This window comes from Paralichthys olivaceus, chromosome 14 (genome assembly GCF_024713975.1).
Source record: "Paralichthys olivaceus isolate ysfri-2021 chromosome 14, ASM2471397v2, whole genome shotgun sequence".
Classification (NCBI taxonomy): Eukaryota; Metazoa; Chordata; class Actinopteri; order Pleuronectiformes; family Paralichthyidae; genus Paralichthys; species Paralichthys olivaceus.
The window spans coordinates 12,886,443-12,909,135 of NC_091106.1; the positions used below are offsets into that span (position 1 = coordinate 12,886,443).

At 39.9% G+C, this 22,693-nt stretch overlaps 3 protein-coding genes across 9 annotated transcripts; 2 read left to right on the forward strand and 1 right to left on the reverse strand.

Annotated features, from left to right (window-relative positions):
* Positions 1-884: 884 nt before the first annotated feature.
* Positions 885-4,823, reverse strand: zdhhc16a (zinc finger DHHC-type palmitoyltransferase 16a). Of its 6 annotated transcripts, none has more exons than XM_020096178.2 (11): positions 4,634-4,823; positions 3,564-3,821; positions 3,292-3,486; positions 3,116-3,204; positions 2,916-2,944; positions 2,684-2,817; positions 2,400-2,483; positions 2,226-2,311; positions 1,831-1,954; positions 1,619-1,689; positions 885-1,508 (listed from the first exon to the last, which is right to left on the reverse strand). In XM_020096178.2, exons 2-11 carry the CDS (start codon positions 3,795-3,797, stop codon positions 1,406-1,408), a joined length of 1,149 nt encoding a protein of 382 aa, XP_019951737.1. In that variant the 5' UTR covers positions 3,798-3,821; positions 4,634-4,823; the 3' UTR covers positions 885-1,405. The 6 variants fall into 6 exon arrangements, with proteins under 6 accessions (XP_019951737.1, XP_069395158.1, XP_019951762.1 ...); XM_069539057.1 differs by having other exon boundaries at positions 1,831-1,949; positions 4,634-4,795; XM_020096203.2 differs by lacking the exon at positions 4,634-4,823 and adding an exon at positions 4,072-4,210 and having other exon boundaries at positions 1,831-1,949.
* mettl18 (methyltransferase 18, RPL3 N3-histidine) lies at positions 4,810-8,258 on the forward strand. Its single transcript, XM_020096217.2, has 2 exons — positions 4,810-5,207; positions 6,582-8,258. Exons 1-2 carry the CDS (start codon positions 5,103-5,105, stop codon positions 7,548-7,550), a joined length of 1,074 nt encoding a protein of 357 aa, XP_019951776.2. The 5' UTR covers positions 4,810-5,102; the 3' UTR covers positions 7,551-8,258.
* A 1,423-nt stretch (positions 8,259-9,681) lies between these two features.
* sufu (suppressor of fused homolog (Drosophila)) lies at positions 9,682-21,655 on the forward strand. Of its 2 annotated transcripts, none has more exons than XM_020094434.2 (13): positions 9,682-10,007; positions 13,426-13,837; positions 14,190-14,324; positions 14,800-14,936; positions 16,212-16,354; positions 17,195-17,280; positions 17,726-17,798; positions 18,101-18,257; positions 18,399-18,507; positions 18,881-19,015; positions 19,836-19,974; positions 20,067-20,135; positions 20,229-21,655. In XM_020094434.2, the coding sequence occupies exons 2-13, from the start codon at positions 13,689-13,691 to the stop codon at positions 20,316-20,318; spliced, it is 1,422 nt and encodes a 473-aa protein (XP_019949993.2). In that variant the 5' UTR covers positions 9,682-10,007; positions 13,426-13,688; the 3' UTR covers positions 20,319-21,655. The 2 variants fall into 2 exon arrangements, with proteins under 2 accessions (XP_019949993.2, XP_019950001.2); XM_020094442.2 differs by having other exon boundaries at positions 18,104-18,257.
* Positions 21,656-22,693: the final 1,038 nt, after the last annotated feature.

The following is a 22,693-nucleotide window of genomic DNA, read 5'->3' on the forward strand; positions in this document are numbered from 1 at the left end:
AGAGAGACAGAGAGAGAGAGAGAACGTGTGTGTGCTTGCGTTGGGTTGTTATTCTATTTGAGCACATATGGACATATTTGCACCACACGACCTATCAATACCAAGCATCCCCCACCGCATGTCCCAGTAGTGCATGGTTGCTGTGAAACCAGATATCATGGAAATTAAAATATGACATAGTAATAATAGTTTGAGGTTTCATTACTATTGAAATAGTTGTTTCCCATTTATCAGAATAAGTAACGGCATCTTATTAAATTCTTTAAAAAATTGCAGGACTCTTTTCCTCCGAGTCATTATAAATTATCCAAAGCTGATCTGCCCAAACATGACATGTTGAACAGTGACACCTTCTGGAAGGATGAATATTGACACATGTACGTGTCTGTTTCAGTCAGAGTGGGTGGGTGTAATGAGCTGTGTGCAGCCAAGAGGGTTGGATTCAGGCTGACATCTGTTTTCATCCCTTAATCTCTTCTCTCTACCTCACAACAACTTATTTTACATTCCCCCATTTTAACCGACACCACCAGGACCCATTCTCTCTCTTTCATAGTTCTCTTATGTTTTCATTTCACTGATGTGTTGACCTATTTCTGCTATAATATATTCATGAGTATCCTCAGATCAAATCTGGCATGCATCTTAATTAATCCACCTCTAGTAGCTGAATGTCTCAGAGTCTGTCTGTGTTAACAAGACTGTGACATAACACTGGAGATGGAGTTTGTCAGAATGTTATGAAATGATATTGGACGAAAAACAACTTAACATAGACATGAAGGCATATGCGACTACCGGAGTAAAACTGCATCACTTTAAGTTTGTATGTGTAATAATAACAATATACTTCTTCAGTATTAAGTAAGCACGAACAGTGTCAATGTTTTTAAATAAAACAAAAGATTTATTAACTTAACAAGTACAAAATACAGATAAATAACTCATTGTCATGTTACTGCAGTTTTTCTTGTATGATCAAATCAAATGATAATATTGGACTGGAGTGCAAATGTTATGGGGGAGGAGGTATTGAGATGAATCATTTTGTCCTAAAGATCATCGTTTCAGAAAAATATATATTATTTAACAGGTATTTCAGTCCAATGATATGTCGGTCTTTTAAAAATATCAAACCCATAATTGGCTCATATTCGAGTAATACCAGTTTGTGAGTAAAACCCTGTCAAGTATCACTGACACTTTGTCTTTCTACTGCTGAAAAATGTAGACTGTCGAACCATGAGCAACGCCACAGAAAGTTTTTGAGGTATTGGAGGTTGACACAACCCCATTTCTTCCTTGTATGGAGCCGCCATGCACATATCCTTAAAGCCAACCACATCGAATGACCAGAGGGGGGTGGACACAGAAATTAGCTACAAGTATTCCCAGGCAGGGTCTGTCATACAGGCATCAGGTCCTTTTTAATTGGTAAGATGTCCCACGTCAACCCATCACCATGTGGAGCATGTCCAGATGGAAGGAGAACACGAGTAACCCAGTGACTAGAGACAAAGGATGGAGCAAATCAAAGGTAAGAAGAACTTTTACATTGTTCATAGATCATTTCAGGCAACATCAACAGAATATCTCTAAAAACATCAGAAAAACACACCTTGTCTTCTCCACGCCGAGGAAGATTTTCCAGTTATTCAGCCTGCCGTAGTTGAAAGGGTTTTTGTATACCTTGAAGACCAGTTACAAGAAAACAATATGAGTAATTAAATCTTTGTTATGTTTTACACATTTCCTTTAATTGAGGATTTCATAAATATACACCCCAACTTATCCCAAGAATGATTTGAAAACTTTATCTAACATAATTACCCTTCCCCGTTTTGTCATTCGCTTTGTTTCTTTGCTGTTGATGTGTCTTTCGATGCTGGTCTCTCCTCTGGATATGAGAACTGCATGCCAAAATGTCAGAGCTCCTAGGGCCACTCCCACTGTGCTGCAAGAACACAAGACACTTATTTGATCCGTTGCCAAGGTAATAAAAGCCAACAACCCCTTTCACACTTCCACACAAGGTTTGTGATTTATGGGACACTGTGTGGACTTAACATGAGAGAAATCATGGTGGAATATGGAATATGTACAAAAGTGTCTTATCTGTGTCTTATCTACTGAACAACATGAAACCTGCTTAGCTTGTTGTATGTATTAGGTAACATTGGGTGGCATGGTTTTATAAATTGCAAGTGACAACTTGTAGATTTTACCTGGTAAGAACCCACATGTAGATGATGCTCTTATTAATCATCTTTTCCTTAAAAGTGTACTGTGGTGCAGGTGTCTGATAGTTGGTCTTGAAAAAATGAAAAGAGGAAATGTTAGACAGTGATAATAAACAAAGACAACAGTAGTTGCATTGTATGAGTATTTTGAGACTGTACCTGGCCAGGGGGGAGCAGCCCTATAAGAGGTCCCATCCCTGTTACTGGTACCCCTGGCTTTTCCATATCCAAATGCTTAAAGCGCTAATGGAACAGCCCGAATAAACCCAAAAGTTGAAGACAGAAACATGAGATGTTAGTCAGTCAGGTAACATTTAAGCCCTACAGAGAGAGACACCTGACACGGAGGAAAAGTCACCGAAAAACCCAGACAAGAACAAATTTAAAAGCAGCCCTGCGGCCAACATCAGTCTCACAGTGTGCTGTCAGTCAGAGCCTCTCACCTCAATGGCATTGTACGCATCCAGGAACAGGTTCCTGCCACTGACGCTACAGTAAACACAGCCAAGTGTCATGAAGAGACAGAAGGAGAAGAAGTAACGGTGATTAAAATGACCCACGCAGTTATTTAACCACGCTGAGATGCTGACATTAAGGCAAACCACCATCTGTTTATTCACTGTCGAGTTCTATGACTTCTGATTCAACAAAATTGATAATAAGTGCAAAGGATACGACAATGATGGTCCATTTTCAGAATGCACCTACAGAGGGAAGAGAGAATTTCAGTTTGATACTTAAAAAGACAAAGCGATTTTTCTCTCCTCTGTTAACAGACTATCTATAATTATAGTACCCTAAGTGCATGTGGAGCCTCTCCAAGGACAAATCACTCCCCGATAAAGAAATTATAGAAGAAAAGAAAAATGACTCACCTGTTACAGATACCACAGTGGTGGGTTCTTGCTGGTTTGGGCATGATGCACTTTTTGCAGACTGCCACAAATGGACTGTCATTTTTTTCCTGGTAAAAAGGTAAATGTAGGTTTAGTTTAAGCCCATTTAGAAAAGTTATTTGCGCTTCTGCTAAAAAGTGAAGTTGACGGCTTACAGTGGGGAGGAACCCGGGTGAGGTCTTGGCAGATTTGTAGTAGTGGAAAGCAATCATGACGAGATTCCAATGTCCATAACAAATGTGCCAAGCGATCCATGGAGGGGAGTACGTGTTGAGGACCAGAGGCAGTAGAACCATATAGGCTATCACCAGGATGGAGCTGGTCAGTATCACCACCAGACAAACAAACACCTTCCAGACAGAGACAGTTAACCACACAAACATTCCTGTAACTAATCAAATGAGCACATAAACAAACACAAACTTACTGTGCCAAACCAGCGGGTGACATAATCCACAGTCCAAAACACTGGCTCAAAGACTGAGTCGAACACCACATCTGAGTCAGTGAGAGAGTTAAAGCAAAGTGACTGCACCAGCAGTCGTAGGTAGGCCCATGTTTCCCTGATCCATGGGGGCAGCCTGTTCTTTCCTCTCCTGGTGCAGGAGTGTGACCGTACAAAGCGCAGCAGGTGCAGCACAGAGATGGGACACCACCGCATACTGCATCTGTAACAAACACGCACCTGCAGGAAAAATGAGAGAGAGTAAACAAAAGACTCTCACAGCGAAGTTAAAAGACATGCAACTCCGAAAATATTAGTATTAGTAGTAATAGTAGTTCTGTTTTGATTAACTGTGAATCTGTCAAGACTCATTACTTTATTGTCATATCAAAGGAGTTGACTGGAATGTGTCTCTGCGAGCTAAACCGAACACAGACATGAAAACACACAATCCTTTCACCTGCAGCCGAGTACTTTATATCAAACTTACCATTTGAGAGTCAGTCAACTTGGATGTTCATTTTTGTTAGCTAAGTTGTTCTCTCCATTATCAGCTAACACTTAAACTCCACGAGGTTCGTTTACAGTTTAACAGACACACACAAAGAAGCCTGGTGAGGAAACTGAAATTACAGAGAGGTGCTGTGTTCTGGAACAAAGTCTGAAACATGCATCCTGTCTCTCTACATTCCGGACAGGGTGGGGCAGCAGGGTGGAGTCTGGGTGCAGGTAGGTGAGACACCACAGGTTGGATCAGCGGGCAGAGCTCCGGACAGAAGTTGACTCTTTGGAGCATCAGCAGCATTTAGCTTCCCTCCATCAGACTCTGACTGGTTCACAGACTCGTAGAGGACAGTTAGCTGTAGCTGCAGCCCCGTGAAAACCTTGACATTTAATGCAGCCATCACACCCGGAGCTGTGGATCGTCTCTCTGCATCGCGACCCTCCTAAATCTCTTTTGTTTGGATGTCATCCGAGGTTTTAACACCCGACGCTGCGGCGCGTTTCTTCACATTTGATTGGATTTCAGGGTTATTTCTGATAATACTTACTGTTCTATAAAAGCCAGACACCCACAGACAGCAACCCTCCGGTCGACATTTCCAAAAGGAGGTAAAAACTGGATTTATTCCCTCATTTTAGCGAAGAGCAGCAGGACCTGCTCTCCTCTGACAGCGAACTGGTCCTGATCCCGGAGATGATGCGCATGCGCGGGGGCGAGAGGCGCAAGGCATCATGGTACTCCGAGTCCGGAAACATATAACGATTCATTTCTCGACTATCTACCTTCATTTTACACTGTAATAAATATCTACACTTAATTCTACACAAAGATGTTTGTGTGTATGTGTCGTTTACCTTTATTGAAGTTGAATAACCTGCTGTCAGCGACTCTGGCCCTAGGAATTGTGGGACTTGTGGTTCCACCACGGAGCGGCTGTGCTAGCTTCACTTGCTCTGCAGTGTGCTCGCCATGTGGACTCTGGAGTAAACAGGCTCCTCGTGTTAGGTTTGGTCATCATGTCATTTTGCTTTAACTTCGACGTCCCGACACAAAGTGTAAACTCGGACGAAGCGCGTGGACTCGACTCGCAAAACGGCAAGAAAGCCAATGCTGCTCCAACTGTAAGTCATGTTAGTCCAGTAATAATGTAGGTTAACTCAACATACTCGAAACTGTAGGGGGTGATGTCAGATTGCAGTTTTCAGACTAATGCTAACTTGCTGCTGTTATTGGACAGATTATGCACAGACAGGGCCGTGTGTGAATCCGTGAGGTCTGGGGGCTGGAGAGGAGGAACAGGATCCTCGGTGTGTCTGTGGGGTTTTTACTGTAACAGCTTAATGATTGTAGAACCAACAACACTGCCATTTTTATTCACAATGGAAAATATCAATCCACAAGTCAGATGAGGAGAGCATAAAAAAAACACCCAAATAATAATGTGATTTTACATATATACGTGCATAGTATATGGACTACATCTCTAAACTTGCTTATCCTATCTAATGGTATAGAAATAAACCATGGTGCAAAGTAAAATTGACAAGAATTTATATTTTAAAAGATTCAGTGACAGATGACTTGATTTGATATGTCAAGTGTTGGTGAGAAAACACAAGAACTAAAAGTAATTACTGAACTCAGTGATGAAGTAGGTTTCTGTATGTTCAACTTGTATTCATTAATATTTCTTTTTTTTACTCTAAAATCTAGAATACATTTTTCTTTCTCCAAGTCTAAACACAGACCTGTGTTCTGGTCCAAGCATTTTGAGTCGCCTCTCAAATGGAACGCGGAGAGAAATCACGGGCACACACACACACACAGGTCACATATGCAGAGCATCTAAAAATTTTCCACTGTATGAGTAATTCCATTTCTGTTTGTCAACAATGAAAATTCTCCTGTTCATTTAACCACTAGAGCACGTAGGTTGACAGGCTCCGTACCAGCATTGACATCACAGCGCCCTCATGTCAATAGAGTCATTATGGAAATCATACATGTCCACATTGATGGTTTATGACTGTACCAACTGTTATTGTACGTCAGACCGCAAAGTACATAAGAATGTGATGAATTTGTCATTTGACCTTTTTTATCTATACTGTTATGGTCTGGTATAGAGGTGTAAGAAAATTGAGTGACTATTAAATACATATAACAAAGTGAGGGAGATTGTCTGTAGAAGCTTTAAAGTAAGTAACAGTTCAGGTCTGCATGGTTATAGTTCATTTAACCTCACAACTTTCATTTACTTGAAATATGAATTTGGAACCTTTTTACTAATTTTTACGTAGTATGTTTAAACATAACTTGTTATCATTGTTGTATTGTTATACATTTTTGTTTATATAGTTTTATTAGTTACTAAAAGTTTAAAGTAGGTCTAAGTAAAATTGTATGTGAAGTAAAAGTTTTAATATTCATTTTTAATTGTTTTAATAAAATGGTGTGTATTTTGCAGCACAAACCCTCAATACTGTATTTTTCAGAACCAGGACAATACCAAACCAGCAGAGCCACTAAAAGAGGCCAAAGAGCACCTTCTACCATCTGACCCACAGTTCCTCCTTGTGGACGCTGTCCCTGAAACACTCACTATCGGAACTCTTCCTCCTCTCCACTTCCTCAATGAGACTGTTTTCGAGAAGACGGCCTCAGAACGAGAGGACGATGAGAATATCCTCTCTCGCACTGTGGAGCAGAGGTCTGATCTCATCTCCGGTGTGTACGAGGGAGGGCTGAAGGTGTGGGAGTGCACTTATGACCTCCTGGAGCTCATGGAGAGAGATGGAGAGACCTTTGAGAAGAAGGCCGTTTTAGATTTGGGCTGTGGTGCAGGGCTGTTGGGGATATTAGCTCTGAAGAGAGGAGCCAGGTACATCCACTTTCAAGATTATAACAGCACAGTTATTGAACAGCTCACAGTGCCTAATGTAATACTTAACTGCCAGGAGGATGATGACATAGAGAGTGATGATGACAAAGAAGGGAGGGGCAAAGGAAAGTTACAAGAGGAAGAAAGTTGTAAGAAGACATTGAAAGAGAAAGAAGCATTAAAAGATGGCAGCACGCCTCCAAAGAAAAAAGCCATAGACTTATCTCAGCACCCTCTTTTATCACGGTGTCGTTTTTTCTCTGGTGACTGGAGTACGTTTCTTTATTTGGTTCTAAAGGCCAGCCCACAACCCAAATATGATATCATATTCACCTCAGAGACAATCTACAATACTGCTTACTACCCCACTCTCCACGAGACCCTCCACAAACTGCTAGCACCAGATGGACTCGTCTACCTCGCCACCAAATCCCACTACTTTGGTGTAGGTGGCGGACTCCACCTGTTTGAGACATTTGTGGAGCAGAGGGGGACTTTCTCTGTGGATCACCTGTGGGATGGGGAGGAAGGACTTCAGAGACACGTAGTAGTCCTGCGTTTTAAAAAACCAAAAGATACTTGAATAAGGTGTTTGAGAACCTTATGTTCTGTTAACCCGTTAAGACCTAAGATGTTCTCCAAAACCGAAGCATTGTTTCAAAACCACCTTGTAAAATCTTAGGAGCTTACAGGATTGCAAATGTCTATGAAGACCTATTTCTCAGGCAGATAGAGACATGAAATAAAAACATTTGGCTGTTGTTGCAAAACCATTGTCCTTTCCTTAGACTTTGTGAACAGGTTTTGAAAAAAAAATAAAGAAGGCAAACTCTTCCGAGCTAGCCCCTCTTGTTCCTCCTCCTCAAACACGTCTTTTACTGACTGAGCCTTGGTCCGTGGATCACAAGTAACGTCTACTTTAATATTTTTTTGCCGGCTTAGAGCGCTAACAAGCTACTTTACATATAATGCATTTCGACTCTCCCATGAGCATTTCAGCGAATTATGATGTATTTCGTTCGACACATGTTTTAAACTATGCCGTTGTGGATGAGACGCTGCAAGAGAGACATACCCAAATGGCCTTAAAGGTATATACATGCATAAACTGCATCTGTTCTAAATGGGTTAATGGATTTATTGTTGTAGAGTTCAATAATTTTCATGAGAGCTTAATAAAATGATCAGAATTGTTTCCCAGTCCTCAATTTAATGCTTGTATGTTTTATGTTACAGCAACATTGTCAGAACATGGAATAGCTGTAATAAAAAAAATCAGTTTCATCTCCTATTTGCTCTCTGGTTACCTCCACCTTCTTTTACTTCCTATATAGACATTTGAATATCTCTGCTAGTAACTGAAGTGCAGTTGAAAGGGACTGTTACAGGTCTTTAGATGCACAGGGAGGAAAGAAAGGAAATGGGCTCAGTGACCTTTGCGAGTGATTTCCCCAGTGTTCAAACAGCAGCATGAAAGCCAGGCTTGTTTCTGAAGTCTGGCGTAAAATGTCAATTGCAACTTATCCCACCAGCCCAAGGATGGAGTTTGAAAGTGGATTCTGTAGTAAGTGCACATCAATGGTGGGACTCTATGGGGTCTCTGTATCTTCTTATTTTTAGTCCGCTTGATCCTTTCGGTTTTTACTTCCAGTTAAATTTAGTACGTAATCTAAAGTGTTCCAACACAAAAAGTCATCACATGAGGATGGACACGTCCTGGAAATATGCACATTGAAATACCAGAACTATGCTGTAAGTATTTCAATGCTGTAGTGAATCCCCATTTCAAGGAAATCTATTGAAATACTCTGACAGGGATTTTTTTGGAGGAAGTATAAATCATGTCCAGGGGAGTTCCTCATACATGAATTGGTAAAGGGAATGAGGAAATCAGTGGGTTTTTTATGCCGTAAAAAATACACATAATACATGTTTTCTACTTCAATTATCGAGTCAAACTGTTTGAATATTACTCTGTGCTGCCTTGTGTAAAAGCTGTGGTTTTACGCTGTTGATCCATCCTGCCATGTCCATGTGACTGAACAAGATCAGTGTCACATCCCTGTCACGTTGGACTATGAACACAAGACAAATAAAGTTATTTTAGGAAGGTTTTTTTGTCGATAAAACACTCTTATCACACCTGAATAATGACGACTGCAACCACACAAATACTCTCATTAATCAGTCTCATCCTAAACGTGCCCATGACGCAAGTGGTGCCCTTTTGATAAATAATATTTAACAAAGATAAAACTGTTTTCTAGGAAACCCTGTCACCAGTTCAAACATGACTACAACACCCACAGCGTGGGGACAGAATTTCCTATTACAAGTGTAAATACACTGTTAAGTGTTACTTATTTCACTTTTGCGTACATACAAAGCATGTAACACAGTTTCTGTTTGCATATGCTCGCCCGGCAAACTTCCAATGTGTCTGCTTCGTCATCGCCTCTCATCTCGACAGCTGTTCATGGCCTGTGGGGGAATTCCTGGTTCTTCGAGTAGACGCAGCCTTTCCCCCACTTACTTTATGGGAACAGGGGGCAGGGCCAGTCAGATGGTTTTCCTCAGAAACTATTATGTGTTGATTCATTGTGAGGGGGTGTGCTGCTCACTCCCACTGTTTCCTTGTTACTGGGAAGTGACACTCGGGCTTACCGTACAGAGGGAGTGTATGAAAAACAGAGGAGGGAGGGAGGGAGGCTTATGGGCGATATGAAAGGTGGTGGTATTTAAGGTTCTTTTGCTCTGAATGTCAGACAGTGTGCTGTATCCCCACCCAGGAGCGGAAGGACTTGGGAGAGCGAGCTAAACATGCAGGTGAACTGGGGAGGGATGGCTTAAAGTGTCTCCATTCAGCTTGGAAAGACTGATTCTGTCGATTCAACGCCCTGAAACTGCTGGTTTGTTGAGATAGGACCGTTGAGGTGGGTTTAAAGTTTGAATCCAGTACAGCACAGACCAAGGAGGCCTTTATGATGAGATGGATGAGTGGTACATCCAGGATCTGGAAACTCTTCAATGAATGACAAGGGTATGTATATTGGTGGAAAACTGTCTCAAACTGGTGAAATTGACATTCTTTTAAATAACTGCTAAATTGTCTGATATTTTGACACAAAACTACAATTTACATATTTTTAACAGTTTTAAGATGTGCTTTTTTTGGCAAGGGGTAGAATTGAGTTCTTCCAAATACCAACTTCGACATTTTCTGAGGACTCACAGTTTTATTCTGTTTGCCAGTCTGCTGTTTAATTCAGTGCAGGCTGAAATACATGGTTTATATCCATGTGGGGAATTTCTCGTCTAGCAAGAGTCTGTAGAACTGGTTGTTTCCAAGTCCAACAGCCGGAAAGATAGTTTCCTGAATGTGTTCAGGTGTGGCCTTCATCAGAAAGTTCATTGTCCTGAATTGCATGTGTCCTAAAAGAATGTACTCTCCAACTGAGTAAACCACAGTGACTGAGATAACAATAAGGAAGTATCTCTCTCTTTCTCCCCCCTCCTCTCTGTATGTATATATATGTATATACTTTCGCCATAATAATGAAAGTAGAATGTATCCTTTAATTCAGTGGATGTTGGTTAATATCAAACTTAGTAGGGCTTGGAGATTCGTTGACTAAATGTATTCCAGTGATTACACCATCCCAAAGTTCTTTTCCTGGGAGTGTACTGTGATAACTGATGAGTCATTTCATGCCTTGATCGGAGCACTATCAGCACCATGATCTGGTTCAGAGCTGCTTGCATCAGCCTGGTGGACAGACTTTCATTTCAGGGGTTGTGAAGCAATTCCAGGAATACTTAGATTAAGAAGACGGTGGAGCTCCTCAGATGACCCCGAGGAACTCTCCTCAGACTCGTTCTATAACCACAGAGCTAGAGCCACATATCAAAACTGCAGTTTGGAGGTTTGGTTTTCCACAATTTTGTTTCACTTAGAATAAAATGCCTCTCAATTTGTTGCCAATTTCAGAAATGTAGATTTTTTAAATTAAATATCAACTGTAGTTAGTATGAGTATGAGTAATGACCTTTTGCTCAATCATCTTAAGATGGAAAGAAGTAGTGCTGATGACGTCATCTCATCATCTGTTTTTCTTGAGAAACAGGGATGGATGTATCTGTCACACATCATATATCTTAAACCCACATTTGTTTTTAATCTCAATACATTTTATGTTTCCTTATTTTTGTAGATTATTTAAATGTTTTTTTCCATTATTACATAGAAAAGGAGCTGAATTGAGAAATATACACAAAGTGACGTCTGTGTTGTGCTCAAGAGATAAAGATGTTTTTGGATTAAGAGTTTCCTGGGGACCACATTTTGATAAGTGCTCTACTATGAGAACTGAATTCCATAGATGGGGGCATCTGCAGGTGTCATCTATGGGCTTAGTTCTTTTGGTACGGTACTGGTTTGTCAGCCTAACTGCACAGCACGGATTGTTGACTTCATTGTTCATAATATTACTATCTGTTAGTTCATTTGTCGACGTTCATGCTAATCATGTTGTATGTTGTCAATAAAGTTAATCAAAATTATTTATTTCCTTTGTAATTTATTAACCCTCACATTTTATTCGGAATGTTGCTACATTAACATTGCAGCAGGAAATACAAGTTACCATGCTACATACTGAATCCACATGCATGTCTCATCTTTATGTAGTGTCATAACATCCGTAGCCAGGGTGCCGGATGGTTGCTGGGTTCTCTATAAACAATATATAATCAAATATGAAAATCATCATCCTTTCCAATTACAACATAATGGTAATCTGGCAAAATTCCAACATACATCTACTTTTAAATGTTATTATACAGACTTTTATGAGAATATAACTCCTGTATCCTGTACCTGTAACACCACAGGTAAAAAGTAATTTGTGCAATGTACCCAGGACACTCCTGTCACCCTCTGTTAGCTCTACAACTGGATTACACTCTTTCCAATCTCCCCTAAGACTGTTTTCCCTCAGTCCAAACCCTGTTCTGGGACTGCAGCCATAATGGTTTAGGTGGAAATTAAGCCACGAGGACAAAGGTGCTGTGGCTGCTCAGTTAATACACATCTACCACATGGGTTAAAGAATAGCACAGGAGGAGGCCCATAGTGGTTAAATTCTTCACCATCATGGTTGAATGCTAATTATTTCGTGATAGCCAAAAAAGTATTGAACTTTTCCCCTATTCTAGTATATAACAAATTAATATGTGTAAGAAAATCAAGTTATGAAGACACCCTGATGTCTGACAGGCAGGATTGAATTATCCTTTCAATGCACAAAACCATAGGATAATAAAAAAAGGCTGTGTTTACATGTTGTTGCTCTACTTATGAAAGATATCATGCAATGCCATGTTATCTCTTATCAGGGAAGTAATGATTAAAAAAACAACTTCAAGTTCCTTACCTTTTTAAATCTCATGATAAGGGTCTGTTGACACATATTTCCATTTGTCCATAATAAACATATTTAATTGAACAAATTGATATTGATTCTTTGAAAACCCTGTGGGATAATAAATAATAAATCCTCATTATGTTTGATGAATATCCTCAAATGTCAACATTAAAGATGTTGCAATGTGTTCCAATAATTAAGTAACTCATAATTTTACATAATGTTACATTGATTCTCAGGCAGATTTTGATTACAAGCTTTCACTCTATATGAAATGTTATTCACTTTATGTGGAGGTTGGGCCCTTGTAACACATTTTACTTTTTGATGATATGTTTACTTTCAACTTGCAACACTAATAGTTGTTCACACATTCATTAGAACACAAATTTATGAAACGATGACAATATGACAAAATAACTACTTGATAGAAAAGCTACAAAAATATCATTTTGATTGCAGTGGTAGAAAGTAACTAGATTTAAGTAATTAATTTATGTAAGTACAGTTTGGGGGGAACTTCACTGTGCTTGACTTTTAATTTCCTGGTTCATCAGATTTACAAAAAACTATGACAGACTTTTACAGATTTAACAAAGTAGTTTAAAATTGTTCCACCTCAAACAAATAAAACATTAAAACCACACCTGAATTAATATAAATATTATATATATTTATATATATAAAGGACAATTTGAAAAGTGAAGAATACTTAAGATAGGCCACTTATACTACACATGCTGGTAAAATAGGCCTGCTACTATAGATAATAGAAGTAGAAAACATTTAATTAAGGATTAAGTATTTTTTACATTAAATTGTGTTAACTGTACTTAATACCATACTTTAAATACTTCTTAAACAATTAGTTTGGCTCCTTGATCTTTTCTTTGAACTTCCATTTGGCTGCAGAAAATCTCACAAGTCGCTCTTCGTAAATACATCCTCCTTCTATTTGATTGACAGCGTGTGGGCCAATCAGAATGATCTAAAAATCCCCACTAACCCTAAACCTCCTTTTTCATTGGCTGATAGGAGCCGTCGGCCAGTGACGTAAGAAGCTCCCTCATACCAATGGTGCTGGATGGGTCTGGTAAAGGATGAGCAACAGGCTGGCTCCTGCAGAGTGAAGCACAACGAGCTAAGTTAAAGCAGTTCACCGTCAGGCGGCAGCGCCACCGAGGAGCCTGCATGGTTTGATTCCCTCTCCTGTTAGTTTCACTGGGAGCGGACAGCGGAAGATCGCTGCCTCCGCGGTGTTTTTACAGAGAATAAGCGGATTTGTTCGAGGCTGTGGCATGGATGAGGCACGGCCTACCAGTGGTGCTCAAGCCCACGGGCTGGTGCCGCTGTTTCCCCCCGGACTGCAGGCTATCTACGGGGAGTGCCGGCGACTTTACCCCGAGCAAGCGAACCCGCTTCAAGTAACAGCCATCGTCAAATACTGGTAAGTACCACGTCCTGTTGAGTCTAGTCCGCCATTTCTGTCGCTGAGGAGTTAGGGGAACTAGTTTATGTAGTGATGGCTAAACGTTTAGCCAACTGTTAGCTTAGCCGCCTAGCTAACGTTTCAGCCAACTAAAGCCAGGAGCCACACCGTTTTCTGGGGTTGGAGGATGCAGCACCAGGCTGTTCCAGCGTCATAACAACTTAATATGAATGTATCTTACTATGTGTGTGAAAGGTAATGCCTCCTTGATCAATCTGCACATCAGGTGTACTGAGGTGTGAGTGCAGAAACAGTTAAAACACATGTATTCTTATTTTGGCTGATGGTTTTCATGTCGTGCTCCTCACAGGTTAGGGGGACCAGACCCGTTAGACTACATCAGTATGTACAGGAACTCAGGCTGTCCAGCTCAGGACATCCAGGAGCACTGGCACTATGTCAGCTTTGGACTGAGTGACCTGTACGGGGATAATAGGGTTCATGAGTAAGTACGCTGCTGTAAATAATCGAGTACCTGTTGCTCATTAGGCTTCAGGGATCTTTGTCATTGAGTTCATTAGAAATTGTGACATTGGATCATTATATTGTTTATGTCAGGAGCCCATTAAAGGGATAGTTCACCCAAAAATGAAAATGCACTCATTATCTACTCGCCACTATGCCGATGGAAGGGTGGATGAAGTGTTTTGAATCCACAAGTTTCACTTGTAAACAGCGTCACAATTTACTTCGATGTATTGAAACTCCAAAAGTGTTTTGTGGACTCAAACACTTCACCCACCGCTCCATCGGCATAACATACCAATAACTACTTACTAACATTAGACCTCTGACCCTTTCTTATTGTTATTCTTTCACAGCATGTTCCGTGTGTTGTTGTTCTTGTCAAGCGGTGGGACTATTACAAACCCCATGTATATAAAAGAGATAATTGTAGTGTGTGTGTGTGTGTGTGTCAGATTCACAGGGGCAGATGGGCCCAGTGGGTTTGGCTTTGAGCTCACCTTTAGGCTCAAAAGAGAAGTTGGAGAGACAGCACCACCGACCTGGCCAGCTGAACTCATGCAAGGCTTGGCTCGCTACGTGTTCCAGTCAGGTAAGAGCACAACACAGAGAGGTATTTATGTTTTGTAACCATGCTTGGATTAAACAACATATTTTTTTAAAATCTATAAGTTTGAACAACTTTTGCAGCAATAATATCGAAGAAATGAGAGAGTGCACTGTGTTTCAGTGATAAGGATGCTGTTTTTATTACATTTTTCAGCTAAAAAACAAGGATTTTGAAAGGTCTTTGCTTTTCTGTTTAGTTGAATTTTTAACCATTGATCTAACTGAACAAGCAGTTTTGAATTTGGCCTCTGGAAATGTCATTTGTCACTTTATACTCTTTTAGACATTTTAAGAAGGAACCTATTAACGTTTTATTTGATTAAATAACAGGCACAGTACGAGGTTAAGAAAGATATTTTTACAGCTCCTCATTCTTCAGACTTCGCTTGGACACCTTTTGATTTGTGTTAATCATTTAGTCAAAGTTTGTTAATGGTTTAGTAAATGATTTATCTGCGCTGGTTTTGATATAACAGTTCCCTTGGCTACGCAGATGTATTCTTTGTAAACGCAGTGTATAATTCCACTGATACAAATTTTGTATTCATTATTTGTGTTTGTTGGAGCTCTCCGTATTGAGAGGAAGTCTATATTCTCATGTTTTCCCTTAAGAATTAAGATTTTTTTTTATGTATAACAAATTAGATCATTGTTGTAGTGTTCGAATGTGTATCGTGAATAAGAGTAATTAGTATACAATATTCTGCTATGTTCTTTAAATAATTCAGTTGTGTATATCATGTACACAATGGTTGAGAACAGAGGGGGCATTTAAAAGCCACGCAGAAAGAGAAGAAGGCTATTCTCTCTCCTCTCCTCCCCAACCCTTCTCTTCTCTCCAGCTGGGGTCAATTTGCGCGTGGGTGGGCTGGGCCCTTGAGCTAAATGAATGCTGATTCCTGGCCATCTTCCCCCTCACTTTTCTCCTACAGTAAATCTAGACTGGGTGGATGTTACCTCCCAAGCAGATTCCTCAGATTGAAGTGTAGTTTTTATGTTCTTCATATGGCCTTTGGGGTTTGATTTCTCTCGCTCACTCACTTCCATTCTCTCACTGATCTGTGTCCCCTCTTTTGCTGTTCCTGTACATTTACAAATGTGCAATTCTGTGCTTCTTTTTAACTATAAAAAGAAGTAGTAAGTGATTACTTTCTTACAGCTGCTTGAAGCTACAGGTGCAAAGATACTCAGAGTATTATAGAAACTTAAAACAGCATCCTTTAAAATTAATATTTCCTTTTTAATCTTTCTTCTACAGAAAACACATTTTGTAGTGGCGACCATGTATCGTGGCACAATCCACTAGACAACAGTGAATCTCGCATCCAGCATATGTTGCTCACAGATGACCCACAGATACAACCAATTCAAACGCCTTTTGGCACAGTGAGCTTTCTCCAGGTGAGTTCAAATATGTGTAAATAACTTGACATAATGTGCTTTTGGGATATTTCTGTCCAGTAGTCCTACAGTATAATGTCAGTGATGTCAATTTAGGAGACAGTTACTTATATTAAAATTTAGTGCATTTTTGCACAACTTAATGATTTAACAATGGAGGAAAAACCTTTATGTAAAAGTTATTTTTTATTGTTCAGTAGATAAGTAAATCTTTGAAGCCCAACAGTGTTTGTATTTGACCTTTAAGTTTGTGGCTGTACACATGTTTTAATCAATACCATAATATAAAAACTGATGGTTACCATACTTGTGTACATGGCTGGTATTGGGAAAAAAATGTAACCTAACAGAACATCTCCCCGGTGTGTGCGCATCTCCCCTCTAAGTAGAGAAAATGACAGAGAGAAGTAAGACTGATAACAGTCTTCTTCCCACAGAAAATAAATTAAAAGCAAATGCCTAAGATTACTTTTGATAGCCAAAAAACAAATGTGGTGTTGTCCTCGAGGACCAATATTTCGTATGCTGGCTTGACTTTTTACTGTTACTGAAGCACAAACATTTGCTGGCTCTTCTGCACTTTAATTCTATTTAATGAAGACTCTGAGGGGCCGAGCATTGCACACACTTACACAAAGATGTCTATGTATCATTGCTGCTGCCCAACAAAAGAGAGATGAAGTTGGTATGATAGGTAACACTTGGATCCTGCAGCTGAGTCCAAAACAATACCCTTCTACCACACTAAGCACAATTATGGCAGAAACAGTTTTAAGAAGGACTTAAAAACTAAGATAATGGAAGACCACACTCCTCATGCTCTTTCTTTGTCTTGTTCAGATTGTGGGTGTGTGTACAGAGGAGCTACAGGCGGCCCAACAGTGGAACGGCCAAGGAATTCTGGAGCTGATGCGAGGAGTCCGAGTGTGAGTCGACCTTTGTTGGTTTGGATAGATTACAGAGACCTGTTTTAGGTTTTTAAGTCATACTTTATAAAAAAGATAATGCTATTTCTCAATGGTTTGGTTTTTGCTTATTTGTGTTTCACAATGGATTCTTAATTGATGGTTAGCGCTGTTTCATAGCTTAGGATTGCTACGTCTGTATAAATCATCACTTAGATTAGCTGTAAAAACAATTGGACTTGACACGTGTCAAGTCGTTATCTGGAATATTTAGATGCATTTGTGTCGTCAAACTGAAAGTGGAAGACCATCATCAGTGCCGCTGAAAAATACAGGAGTTCTTTCAACAAACACATTATGAGCAGCAGAGTGAACAATTTAGTTACTGTTTGATTTATTAACTGTGTGTGTTTAACTTGTGGTTAATGTTGTGCTGGTCTAATGCTAATGATTCTCCTGTGTACAGAGCTGGGGGTCCTTGGCTTATCACAGATATGAGGAGAGGGGAGACCATTTTTGACATTGATCCACACCTACAAGTAAGGCTTTATTAAGTTCTCACACTCAGCTTAGCTCACTATATATATTTTACTCCACAGCTGCTAGCTACATGCACTACATAGAAAAAAGTGAAATAGCAGAACTAGTAGAAATACAAAGAGTAATTTTATGAAATGTTCCCACCCCTGTTTGACAACATTATTTTTGCTCTTTCACTGTATTTAGTGCCCCCTGTTGGTGCATCATTATGCTGTGTCCACGTATTTCTGAATATGTTTAGCTTAGGTGAGTTTTATTGGAGTTAGTATTAATGATTGCGTGTATTTTTTGCTCTTCTAAGCAGGAGAGAGTGGACCAGGGAATCGAGACAGAGGGCTCTAACCTGAGTGGTGTCAGCGCCAAGTGTGTGTGGGACGATCTGAGTCGACCGCCAGAGGACGAGGAGGACAGCCGATCCATCTGCATAGGATCACAGCCACGCAGGCTTTCTGACAAAGGTTTGCCAAGTCCCAAAGGAAAGACAAGAGTAGATCCTCTAATTAAGACTGAGCAGACCCAAGAATGCTTAACCATTCTCTCTGCATGCTGTCAGCAATGCATGGTGGGATAATTCCATGCTGATCTTTGTGTGTTGACAGACACAGAGCAGATCAGGGAGACCCTGAGAAAAGGACTGGAGTTTAACAGTAAGGCAGCACTACCACCAATCAGCAGCCAGAGCCAGAGACAGAGCCATGAGAGACCTCAGTGAGTGTTCCTCCCACACACACCAACACGCATGGGTTCAGCTCAGCACAGAGGTTGCACCAGGATAACTCCCTCCACCATGTGCAGTGACTCAGAGCATTTGACATTTGAACTGTTACCACCTTTGTTTCTTAGCTACCAGCATGATGTTGTGGTTTGTCACTATCCTGTTGCTATTTTTCTCTGGAAGTATTTGCGTCTTCTGCAGAGTCAAGTAACGCTTCACAGACACAGTCCAAGGAGCTGCATTTTCCTTCACAATAGCTGTTTTTTCCACAGACACTCGTCCTGTAATTGCTGAATGTACTATTTCAGAATTCCTCACTTTAATTTTCCTCCCACCTTTCTTTTCTCTTCTTTGTCTGATTCTCAGGAGTCGGAAGGACAGTTTGGAGAGTGAGAGTTCAGCAGCCATTGTTCCACATGAGTTGGTCCGCACACGTCAGTTGGAGAGCGTCCATCTGAAATTTAACCAAGAGGCAGGCACGCTGCTGCCCCTCTGCCTGCGGTACTACACTGTTCTCCTGCACCCACATACAAAGTGTACACCTCTGGAGTCTCTGCAGGACAAACAAATACCTAAAAGACCAAACAGTTTCAATGAAGACTAGAACAAAATCTCATATAAAAGTACAATGCTGGATAATTATTAAAATGTTCAATGCTATTTTTCTGAAAGTAAATATAACCTGTCACATGAATAAGAACATTATCTATTATTGGACTCTGGGTCGACTGTATATCAGTGACTGATATTAATGATTGAATCACTGGAGTCAAAACAGCTCATACACAGGCAGTACTTTAGAATTTCTATCTTGTGTAATTGACATGTGACTGATAACTACATGGGCTTGGTATTTGGAACATTATTTAGACATTTTTAAAAATGTGTTTTTTAAGACCAAATATGATTGAAACAACACAAACTGTTAAATTCCTCTTTGCACACACAGGAGACAAAGGTTTGTGTAGAGGGAAAGACGTGTGGAGAGTTAAGAGTGAGAAAATGGTGTAAAGAGCCTGATTATGTGATATGGGCATGGAGTGTGACTAATTTGAGTTTTCCAATGTTTCAACATGTCTCCAACTAATCTATAAATAATATGTGGAAAGATGGACCATGAATTTTAATTCTGATGATAATAATTTGGAAGCATATCTGTTCTTTAATTGCCTTTGCAACAGAGAACTCTTTAAAACTTTTCAAAGCTTGCTTTTAGCGTTCACATGGAACAAGAAATATTCTTTTATGGCCACATAACCACCCTCATGCACTTGTAGTTACCTTTTGTGACTCATACTGTTCTGTATTCAACCCTTTGTAGGGGCCGGTTGCTCCATGGAAGACATTTCACTTACAAAAGTATCAATGGAGACACAGCCATAACGTTTGTGTCTACGGGAGTTGAAGGAGCTTTTGCTACTGAGGAGCATCCATATGCAGCCCATGGCCCCTGGCTTCAGGTACACACACACACACACACACAAACTCACAGTTTCCATGTAGCACTTACATATTTAATGCATATATTGGACTTTCTGTTTTCTCCATCTAGATACTGTTGACCGAAGAGTTTGTAGAGCAAATGCTTGGGGATTTACAGGAACTTAACACTCGTGAGGAGGTCAGTAAAATCCTGTTTAACTTTTATTTTCAGTTTGTTTTTTTTTTCATCTGCTGGCCTGTTTAAACTCATATAACCTTTCTCTTTGCATAGACAAAGTTACCAAAGGAGTACAGTTGGCCAGAAAAGAAGCTGACGATCTCTGTCCTACCAGATTCTGTGTTTGATAATCCACTCCAATGAGGCAGAGACATTTAATCACTAGAAAATACCGTCGGAAAATACCTGCAAACACACATTTCCAGAGTGGACCATCATGAAGTGGTGGCCTCCCAGAACATGCAGCAACCCCAAGCTGCTGGGGCGCACAGATGTGTTGTTCCCGCAGTGGACGGCCTGAGACTGTTTCATCCCTGAGGACTATCTGAAGACTTTTGACTGTTACTGTATTCTCAGACTCACTCCATTGTTTACAACATGAATGCCTCTAAAAATGTCAAATCCAGCCTGTCCAGATGGTTTACCTGTTAAAACAATCATTATAGGTGACACAATAGCTGACGGGCAAAACAGGATGTCCATTCCTCCAGTAAGGCCACACCTGCCAGGTCTGACATATATGTCACAAATGTAGTTGAGCATGAATCCTGCAGACATGATGTCCCAAGCAACGACTGAGTCACGTTTCTCAAAAACTAGTTCTATTTATTCCAGTGGCCTTAGAAAAAGGCTGAAAAGTCACATGTTGAACCATTTCTGTCAGTATTGTTTTCAATTGAGCTAATGTGTATAGTATTTACAAATGCTGGACATTTTTATGTTTGTGGTCATACCAAAGTTATAACTCCGTGTTTTAAATGTGTCATGATTCTTTAATACGACATGACAGGTTGAACTATCATTAACTACCATTCACTGCCTGTTCGTCTGGGAAAACCAAACAAGCATCTCAATCTTGTAGCAAATGCTCCAGGTAGAACCACCTCTATCCCCTGTGCTAAGATCACAACCTCTATTGAGTACGTTTTTTTTTTTATGTGTCGTTTTTCAGTTTTCTCATGCTCGATGCTGCATGCTTTAGTTATGAAAGTAAATCCATCAACTCTGTACATTTTCAACAACTAGGAATCTGTGTTAAGCGTCCTCTCAAGCGTCGTCCCCAGTGGCCGATGAAATGTAAAATGTGTTTTTTGATAAGTAGGACCTGCTCGGAGTAAAATTCCACAGTGCCTTGCATTGAAAAAGTACCACATACTCACTGTTGACTCTTGCCTTCAGCTCTTGGATTATTGAGAAACATCACTTTGATTCAAGGTTGCTGCGTTCGCTGTCTTTTTCTGATACTGTCAGTGCATTCCATGTTAACTCCAAAACTAAGTAAAGACAACTTTTACTACCATGTCTCCTTAAAATTATACTCTTATACAACTTTTTTTTAAAATTCAGAGTGTAAAATGTAAAGTTTAGATGTTGGTGATATGGCATTTTGTAATTCCTTTCTTATTGACTGAACTGGCTGATTGTAATCCCAAGTGCATTAAAGAGTGTAGATATTTACACAAATAAAGCTGGAACACTAATTACAGAGGAACTTATTCCTTTAAAAGCCTTTTTATGTGAATACAAGGTAATATGTACATTTATACTTGATATCTTATAAAACACTGTACCTTGTATCATGACTTTATAATGCAGAAGCATTGCTAATGGGTAATAAATCACATACTAATGCTTCACACATCTATTAGAAGCCAAGCTGTGGTTGCTTACATTAATGGCTAAAAATGGCCTTTGTCTGTGGCTGACTCATTCAACGTTATAAAGTGTGTTCATTGCACTTTCTGATTTCCCATCACGTCTGCCATTATATTTGTCAGTTATTGATTAATAAGGGTTATGGGGTTATCACTTTATTTTTAAGAAAGCATTCAGCCTAAAGTTGCTGATCAATGGATTTTAGTTCAGATACATTGTAAAACTGCTGAGTCACTAAAAGGCCCCATGTTAACTGCATTTTGTTGATATTTGCAAGTTGATTGGATTAGATTAGTTTAAGGTTCTTCTTATTAAAAGCTCCAGTGTGTAAGACTTAGGTGAAAGGGATCTACTGGCAGAAGTCCTAGTGGTGTTTTCACCAGTGTGTTTCATCTAAATTGTATGAATTATTGAACTTTACCCTAGAATCGGCTCTTTATATTGAAATACTTTACATTTACATCAGGAGGGGGTCCTCTCTACGGAGGCTGCCATGTTTTTTACAGTAGCCCAAACTGGACAAACTAAACACCTTTTGAGTTTTTCTGACAACTGAAGCTACCAGAGGTTCTCTATCATGTTTGGAGGGGGGTGTTCAGCTGCAACACGCAACTTCACTACTAGATGTCACTAAATACTTCACACTGAACCTTTAATTGATGGCCATTTCTTTATAACCATTAGTAACTACTTGAACTTCAAACCAAACTATATTATATTGGTTCCATTTTTTTAAAAACCTTGTAAGAAGGTGGTAGCAAACCTGCACACAACATTAAGATGAAGTGTTTCAACATCTTTCAATGTGTGACTCAGTGTTTCTCTGCCCCTGACAGCCAGGACCTCACTCTGGGTGTCACATA